General features: G+C 41.1%; 2 protein-coding genes across 6 annotated transcripts in view; both read right to left on the reverse strand.

Annotated features, from left to right (window-relative positions):
• The window catches only part of LOC144720988 (la-related protein 4-like), a 32,778-nt gene extending 30,435 nt beyond the window's left edge, over nucleotides 1-2,343 (reverse strand). For 2 of the 5 annotated variants that reach the window (XM_078598238.1, XM_078598237.1), the window contains exon 1: nucleotides 2,289-2,343. In XM_078598238.1, coding sequence (XP_078454364.1) covers nucleotides 2,289-2,305 — 17 coding nt within the window. In that variant the 5' untranslated portion in view covers nucleotides 2,306-2,343. The other 3 variants (XM_078598239.1, XM_078598235.1, XM_078598236.1) reach the window with 3 other exon arrangements.
• A 3,055-nt stretch (nucleotides 2,344-5,398) lies between these two features.
• Nucleotides 5,399-9,278, reverse strand: LSM5 (LSM5 homolog, U6 small nuclear RNA and mRNA degradation associated). Its single transcript, XM_078598240.1, has 5 exons — nucleotides 8,855-9,278; nucleotides 6,861-6,956; nucleotides 6,374-6,401; nucleotides 6,140-6,212; nucleotides 5,399-5,659 (listed from the first exon to the last, which is right to left on the reverse strand). The coding sequence occupies exons 1-5, from the start codon at nucleotides 8,889-8,891 to the stop codon at nucleotides 5,627-5,629; spliced, it is 267 nt and encodes an 88-aa protein (XP_078454366.1). The 5' UTR covers nucleotides 8,892-9,278; the 3' UTR covers nucleotides 5,399-5,626.
• Between the last annotated feature and the right edge of the window lie 98 nt (nucleotides 9,279-9,376).

A 9,376-nucleotide genomic window follows, 5' to 3' on the forward strand; every position in this document is an offset into this window, starting at 1 on the left:
ATTTTCCCCACTCGCTTTCTTTGGAGATTGGTGTTTTTATGCGATAGCCAAATCCAGAATTTGAATATTCAAGTTGGGATTATGACAGATTACGTGAATCTCAAATTTCATCATGCATTTTTGTGCAGTCATTAGCGACTAACAAGTTACACTTCATAACCCGGTTTAATCACGCAACCCCATGATAAATGCAATACAAGCTCAGAACTTTGACCTCTAAGCCACCCAGCCACCTCAAGGGACATTCTAAATCTTAAAGGATTTGTGTACTGTACTTTCGGTAGTGTAATTTTATACGATCATTGTGTAATGTACTATGATGTGATTGGTGAGTGTTAGAAATTACAGTCGCTAAAAATTATCCTGTACAGCACTGTGGAATTATGTAGAAACTGGTCACTACAAAACAGCTTAATTATTGGGGGAAGGAAAATTTATTACAGTAGTTTAAAGAACAAATGCACATGTTAGGAATATAAGCAAGGTTGATAAATACCCCTGGTATGCTTTGATAACCTATGAAGATAATTCACTGGCTTTTATCAATGTGTTTGACATGTAAATAACCAAACGTGTAAATAAGTGGTTAAATATACACGTACAAAGAAAGTACAATGTATGAATGGTCAAATAATGAACACAAATAAACATTCTGCAAAAACATTTCCTTTCAGCATTTTGTAAGAAAAAAAAAGCAAATTCCTAAATCAAAAAGCAATAAATAACACTAACCTTGCAGAATGTATAGTACATTACATTTCAGTAGAATGTTAGAATAACATGCTTATAGAATATAATTACTTTAGTTAGTCCACTACCAGTGCTCTAGAGAAGAGATCACAGTGCTGTAGAGGACAACGGAGGTAATGATATATACTATTACACAATTACATGTTACAAGAACAACAGAGTACACTGCACAATAACCATATACAGTTACACTACAGTGGCCAATGACACTACATTGACACGAGGGCATTACAATACACAACAGTAGACAGTTTGTTTTTCGGCAATCCCCCACCTCTGCCGATCCGCACTCACCATTGTGGTGAAGTATGACCACATATCCCTCACGACCCGCAAGGAGAGAAAATGCCCTCAATCTAGCAGTGAATTGACTAAGAAAAAGCGCCGTCCATGTGCGTGACACCACAGAACAATACAGTTTCACAATTAATTACACCACCGGAGAGAATAAGACTGTAGCACACAAAGACATCGCTACAATATACTACACACACACTGCAATACTACTGCACATAGCACAAATACACTTCAATTCGGTACATTATTGTACAGTACTGCATACACCTGCAATTCCTGAAATAAGTACAATAATGTAGTCTCCACTGGAACTCGTGCTATTTTAAGTATCGATTTAAATAGCCACCTTAAATACCAACGAGTGAGATCACATTACTACGTACTTAAAATAATAATAGTGACAATAACAGTGCAGTACAGTCACAGGCAAAGCTCCTTTGACATTGACTGGGTGCAGCCTGGGCCTTTGTCACCAAACCATTTCATTCATTCTCCTCGCTCAGTTAAACCCAGATGAACATTGCTCACGTCAATAAATCTGCGTTCTCCCAACATCACAGAGCCCGGCGACACGATACTCGTTCATAATTTGCAACTATAATGCAGCTGAAAGTGTCTAAAACAGCACCGCAACGCGCACGCTGCATGGAGGACCACCGCACGTACAGTCCACACACACACACAAATTGTCCCATTTCAAATCCACTAAACAACATTAAACGTCTCGTCTCATCGAACGTGGACAACGCCCAGTCGTGATAAGCAGCGCGAGGATACCATCCGATGCAAAAAAACAAATGCGAAAATAACCTTTGAAGTAGTGCGGGCCATTTATAAATTAAATTACTTACAAAGTTGAAGACAAACATGTGCTCGACGGGACTAGCGCCCACGGCCTAGGCCTTGGCATGTGCCGCCCTCGCACGCACGCACACACACGAAACCACCTCGATTCTACTACGCCGTTCTTGCGAGCATCATCCTTACAAAGTGCACGGGACCCAGTGTCCGCACGCCGTTAACGAACGATCATTTTCAATGTGCGAAAGTGCGACGGCGGTGGTTGCTTTGGTTGGTGGTGGGTGACCGAGCGAGGCCTATGGCCGACATGGCGAGACCGTGGGGCTCACCCCAACCACCCCCAAATCCGCCCTTCACGAACATACAAACAAAGCACACTGGACGGAGACGTGAATCGTATCTCCGTGCCGACAGAAGAAGTGCGGCACGCTGCTACTCACCTCCACACGGATTTCATGAACGCGAATACAATTCGTGTTGTTGGGGGGTTGGGGTGGGTGGGTGGGGGGCGAGGCAGGGGAAGTCTCTGCGAGCTCGGCTCACCTGGCACGGGCGGGCATCCAACTGCAGGCGGCGCCCGTGAGCCCACGGTCACAGTTGGTGGGCCCTATCGCATCCAGATGGGGCATTATTTGTGGGGTTTTTTGGTGTAATATTCAAATTTCACCCACCAATGATCACTGTTTCATTGCTTTCATGGCTTTATGTAGGTGATTTCGAAAAGTTTTTTTGGTTTAATATTCAAATCTCACCCCCTATGATCACTGTTTCATTGCTTTCATGGCTTTATTTAGGTGATTTCGAAAAGTTTTTTTGGTGTAATATTTAAATCTCACCCCCTATGATCACTGTTTCATTGCTTTCATGGCTTTATTTTGGTGATTTCGAAAAGTTGTTTTGGTTTGGCCATGTTTGTTTGTTGTAGTACGGAGTAAGACTGATGGCCTTAATCTAAGTTGTCTTGTGGTTGTTGTTGTTGACTTGCATCCCATTGGGATTTTTGCACACAGCGTTGGTGTACGGTGTTTTTTCCTGCAATATTTTGCTGTCTTTTCTTGGATTTTCTGTTTGCACTTAGTCACATAATGACTTTTAGATGTTTTCTTGTTCATGTTTTTGTTTGTTGCGGTTGCACCCGATTCAATAGCCGAATGGCTCACAGGGCTATACCTAATAAATGAACTTGAACAACACCCTCATTTTTGTGATATTTATTGGTATATTAAGGAGGCTGGGGGGGGGGGTCGAAGTAAAAATGCGAGGGTCGATTTTTGGGGTTGTATTTTGCTTTGGGGGTTTATCGCTTTCAAAATAAATTGCCGCAATGAATGTCTGGTTTCGCTGTCTGGTTGGTAAGGGTGGCAAATTTTTTGTATTTGTTAGCTGGAACTCTCTTAAACAATGTATTTATAACAAACGTTATACTGCTGAGGAACCCATTAAGGTGGTTTTGTAAGATAATTAGATTCTCTGGCTTTGGGTACTCCGAGTCCAAGTTGACATGAGAACTGTAGCTGCCTGATTTGCACCCTACTACTCAACCCAGCAAAACAATATTAAAAAAATGTAAATGCCATGCCAATCCTGCAAGAGGATAAGGTCTGGGTTGCGGATTGCATTCGGGGTGCCCTAATTTTTTACTTTGGTCTGCTTGCTCAATGAACAGAAGAGAAGCGCGTTCTGGAAATTCCACCTGCATGCGGAATTAACAATGTGGTGGGTGGCGACCACACCTAGTGTTAATGTAGCATTGTTAATCCCTTTAAACACTGATAAGAGCTGTCATTACAGAGATGTGCATTATCATGCACAGTTTGGAATGTATCTATGTATCCAATTCACCAAAATATCAGCAGTCCTTTAAAATGACTCGACTTCAACAATTGTACGTGATATACTCAATTATTAAATTACCCTACGTGACTTACCAGTATAATAGGCACATGTACGCTTTATCGTATTAATTGTACAATAATGTGCAGGGACGTCTGTATAAATTTGCATGCAGCTCAGATGAATATTTTGAAGCTCACAATTGTTGTTGTCGATCTTCCATTCCACACGAGCAACAATAAACCATCCCGAAGCACGCTTCTGCATCAACATGCTTTGATGCAGCTGTGAATTTGCACGAGCGAACAAGCTTCGCTTCCCGTTCTTTTACCGCAGTGCGGGGGGCCCACCCGTGATGTCAACACGCACGGAGGAATCCCCCACCCCTACCCCCCATCTATGTGAGTGACGTAGTGGAGGTGCCCCTCACTTGACTGCGTGATGGCGTCACGCATTGGAATCTCCAGCTTCTGTACAAAAAAAGCATCACGGCCGATTATAGCGTGTGCTGTGCCTTTAAATGGGTTTTTTTTCTTGCTTTCAATCACCCGCCTCTGCGTTGAGGCTGAAATTGACTGTTCCAAGCCGGCGACAAATTTCCCTTTTGTCTGGGTGCCTTGGGTGAATTTTGAACCTTAGAAATGTCCACTGAATACCAAATTAACGAAAAATGACACATCTGTCGCACAATGTTCCATACAGATTACTCTTGAATGTAGCCTGTGTCCGCTCACCACTAAAAGGAGAGGTTGTTTTGGAAGTGCGTGGCATGTTAAAAAGTGCGTGGCATGTTAAAAAGTGCGTGGCATGTTAAATTATTTATGTGGTTTGACCAAATTAAATAGTCCACCAAGTGTGTACACAGGCTGCATGTGATGCATTCTGGGCACTGGTTTTGGCATAAACATGCCATCTCAAATACTACCGAGGAATGTTGTAGTTTGTTTCAAGTAATAACTTTTATATTATACCCTTCCAGCATCGTAAATGGGCATTTTTTTCATGGAGACACGAAACCTGTGCATTATCAGAGTTATGTATTTTGTTTGTATTACGACTGCAGGTATTGCGGTATATGCAAACATGACTCCTTGTAAAAAAGTGTCAGTTTTGTTGCCAGATAGAAGGGTAAAAAACCAATTATCATATTTTTACTGGCAAATGAGGTTCCCATAGTGTAGACACGAAAACCTGTTTTGGAATCTAGCAACACATTTTATTTATGTAAATTTCTGTGGGGAATTTTAAATATGATTTCAGGATTGAATTCCTCTGGATGTTATTCAGTCATCTGTTACGTGTAAAAAGCTTTCCTTCAACCATTAAATATTAAAGTGTTTCAAGTCTACATCGCAGTAAATTAATGTAATTACACTAGAGCAAGCATACATAATTTGCTGGAATGTCAGAATAAGTCGCATTGCAGATAGAACTCGTGCAGTTCGTAGATTCTTAACCACACCTATTTTAAAATAACCGTCGAGACAGATGTTGATACAAGTGAAACCAGGCAAGTCATCATCATTATTTACCATTATCTTCATGTCACCTTTAGGAGGCAAATCAGAATATAAACAAGGGAATATTGCACCACAAAAGTGAATTGTTTTGTGAAGTCTTCGTAATGACGTTAAAAAATTGCTCACATGTTGCTCCACACAAAAAGTATCAGAACCTGCAGGAGGTCGAAGATTGAGGACTCAAACATAAACATAGGTATGCCAATGTGTAACAAATTTTATTCAAACTTCACACAAGAAATGTACAGCATTGTCACCCATATGCTGCTTTACATCCTTTACAAGTTGAAGTAGTTATCATGTTTGTATCGATAATAATTGGCTGAAAGTAACATTGAATGTGAAAATGCCTTCACAACCTGTAATACACAAATAAAAATAGTATATTCATTCTATCCAACATCACACACAAACGGAGCTCTGCATTAGACTTCAGGGCCCTCTCCTCCAGGAATTAACTGCAAAGAAGAAAACACGGTTTTGAAATGTAATAACAATTAAATTATTTCACTGCAAATCACAAGTATAGACTAGGCTTATCTGAGTATAAATAAAATGACCATGTTTTATGATTTAATGAGCCCTGGACCAAACTGCATATTTATTATTTTTGAACAGTAATGCTCTATAGCTTGGTAATTAAAATAAAATGAGTGACAATGTGGGATTACATTCACCACCCAAATCTTGCCTATAAACTACATGTGAATTACCCAATGACTAATCTTCATCCTTTGCACTCTTTTTAATATTGTAGATCTTATATTATGCATATCTTTTATGGTGAAAGTTTATAATTTAAAATATAAAACATAAAGGCAACATATCTAGTTTCTACAAAAAATACTTGTTGGATTACATACAGAATGTTTGTGGTTGGTCTATTTTTATGGTTAAGACTGAGACACAAGAACATCTGCACTTTTTTAAATACTCACCATTGTGATATTGTTCCCATTGAGAAGAATTTGATCCAGTTTAGTTATTCGTCTGCCTTCTGTTGTCGTCTCACTGGATTTAGAATACAAATGGGCATTCAAGTGTTACAAAAGCATAGTTTTAAAATTGAAGAAAATACTTTTACTGATAATTCAGAAACTCTTAACAAAGTATTCTTGCAATGAAAATGTGCATTTAAATAAGTGGTAAATAAGTAAAAATGTAATACTCACAACTCCGTAACATCTTCCAGCACCATATCTTAAAGGTCTGTGTTAAGGGCGAACTGTAATGCAGGATGCTAGCTAAACATTTCAATTCGGCAGCCACGTTTCCTTAACTACAAATACACAGGCAGACACATCAAGCCTCCAATTGCCACTGCTACGTCATGCACAAAAACTGAAACAATTTTGTGAGGCAGAGTTCAGTGGTTCGGGAAATGATGTCCGACAGCTCCACCAAACACATTGTAATGAGGTCAGTATGGGAAATGTGTGGTAATACATATTCAATTCCTGTGCTTTAACCATTATACTGCCAATTACATTTGGCTTAGGTATGACTACGTAAAAAAATTCAAGCCTTTATATTACTCATCCAGCGATTAAATGAAATTATAATGTTCAAGTATATGAATAATGGAAAATATTTTTAGTACCAAGACTCCCTCGGTTATGACTATCTGACAAATATTGTAGCAGCGCTGAGAAAGGATACTGACAAAGTCATCAAAACCTAGCAAGGTGCCAACGATCTCCTTGTCATTCTTCATTACTATGTGGATGCGGGATCCAATGCACTTGTCCACCAGCTCTGCGAAAATAGTTAACAGGACAATTACATTTTAACTTCATGGCGGTACCCCAGCTCTCGCATAATGTCCATGATGCAGTAATTTTTAGTCTGTTGATGGTCGGCGACGCGGCTATCGACTCATCTCGACGAGCTGTACACGATGCACCACTAAGGTGCCACGTGCGAGCGTTCAGGGTTTCAGCACAATCGTCCTCGCTGCGGTACGACATCGCGGAGTAGCACTGATTTCGGATTGATTGGTACCCCAGTCGCGGAGTGAAGTACACCCCTGGACAAAAATAGTGTCCCAGAAATAAAACATTTAATTGCCTCGGCCATTTGTATTATTTAGTACCCCGGGGTACCACCATGAGGATAATTTGTTGGAGCATGGCTCTGGTATAAAAACTGTACAAGGCGTACATTATTTAAGATCAACCCTCTATAAACCATTAAAACAGGTATCTGTCCGGTTTGCAACTGGCTTGTCTAAAGACAGTGAAAAATCCAGAAAAACCTCCATGATGCTCAGGATCATTTTGAGGATGGTTCTGCATCCGAATGTTTGGACAATTGCAGTGTGTTTTGCATACGAGGGTATAATATTCTAGATTAGAAGTTTTCGTGACAGAAAGGATCCATAATCTTTGGTTCTTTCGGTAAAGTCACGTAGGTGAAAATAAAAACAACTAAATTAAAGGATCCATACTCTTTGGTTCTTTCGGTAAAGTCACTTAGGTGGAAATAAAAATAGCTAAATTAAATCACGATGTTTCGGAAGCAACACAAGCTTCCGTCATCAGGTGGGACAACCACAGCAATAAACAAACTACAGAAACAACCACAGCAAGAAACAAAATTACAGTAATTTTGTTTATTGCTGTGGTTGTCCCACCTGATGACGGAAGCTTGTGTTGCTTCCGAAACATCGTGATTTAATTTAGTTATTTTAATTTTTTATTATTTTAACCTACGTGACTTTACAGAAATAACCAAAGAGTATGAGGGTATAACACTCAAAGGTTCCCAAAATGCGATTTATTATTTTATTTCTATTATTTTTACCTACGTGACTTTACCGAAAAAACCTAAGAGTATGAATCCCAAAATCCCATTCACGTGTCCACAGGTACAACAGTACGTACATTAACGCATTTGCTGGCCACCTCGTAAGTTTCATAAATCCGTTACCACCACGTTGGTCAGTGGGGGTTGAAGTCGGGGGGCCCAGGACCGGTTCAAACATCACTCGCCACCGATGCGGCGTAGAGCCAAATGTACATGTCCAGATTCACAGGGCAGTGAATTAACTATATATATTTTCTACCGCTCCTATCCAACTAATATTTAAGCCGGTAAAAACTCATTCAGCGCTGTTGCGTTGCATGTGTTTTTTCTAGTTCACATTTGGGCCTTATAGACTCATGGTTCATGAAAGAAACAGTTAAGCAGGCATATTCTGGGATTCATCAGCAGTCAGTCCTGTTGCACAAATGCCGCTTTATCCCCATGTTACAATATATCCGTTTTTAAAAAAAATGCCGCAATTAAAGCATAGCCCGGAAGGGCCATAGGCCGATCGTTTAACAATTAAGCCGTAGTGTGCATTCACTTTGCACAGTGAATGTAAAGCAATGAAACGATGTACACACTTTAACACGTGTAATCCTATCACAATCCACAACAAGAGCACACTGCAGGCCATTAACACACGTGTGAATGAATGAAGAAAAGCAAGGCCTCTACTCGAAGCGCGAGTGGCCACATCAGAAACACTGCAAACCAGAGACCCTTTTCACAGTACAGCAGCATGACACGTAACATCATGCAGCACAACAGAGCGAAGACGCTCGAGTCCAACGTTTTAATGTAAACAAAGCCTGCATTGTACAAGGAGGCGACTATCCCCTCGTTACCTAGAGGCAGCAGCTGGGATGGGTTGGTTGTGCTCATGTCGAAAGCCGATACGGCCACTCCGGTTTCTACTCCTTAAGCTTGGGAAGTGCTACCGCCTGCAGTTTTAAATTATAGCTACCCGTGGGTAATTTACACTTAACGAAAACAATATTAAGTAGTGCAATACTAAAATTATAGCGTTCGGAATCTTAGGAGCCCCGCCTTCTGACACAATAACGCACGGACACCCCAAATTCAATTATCGGCGCAGGCGTACGGCGCGCGCGATCTGTCTCGGCCTCGTCGTCGTCGCCGCCGCCATCTTAGGTAGGGAAGCGAGTGTCTTTCTCGCAATTCTATTGGTTGATAGTGTCCTGACGTCACAGGCATACACCGCCCTGCCGATAACACGGGCAGCTTTCCTCCCCCACCCCCAAGTAAGATGGCCGTCGACGCACGAAGTCACGTGGATCTTCAACGACCTGTCGTCATGGGGGGTGGGGGGAGGTCATGGGGGCGGGGCGTGGGGGTCACGGAGAGCG

Source organism: Lampetra planeri, chromosome 10 (genome assembly GCF_965212315.1).
Source record: "Lampetra planeri chromosome 10, kcLamPlan1.2.h2, whole genome shotgun sequence".
Lineage (NCBI taxonomy): Eukaryota > Metazoa > Chordata > Hyperoartia > Petromyzontiformes > Petromyzontidae > Lampetra > Lampetra planeri.

Coding starts and splice junctions, on each gene's coding strand:
- LSM5 (XM_078598240.1), bottom strand. CDS start 8,891: ATGAGCACAACCAACCCATCCCAGCTGCTGCCTCTAG. Junction 6,957..8,854: donor ATCCCAGCTGCTGCCTCTAG/GTAACGAGGGGA, acceptor CTATTTTCGCAG/AGCTGGTGGACAAGTGCATT. Junction 6,402..6,860: donor AGGTTTTGATGACTTTGTCA/GTATCCTTTCTC, acceptor CAGACCTTTAAG/ATATGGTGCTGGAAGATGTT.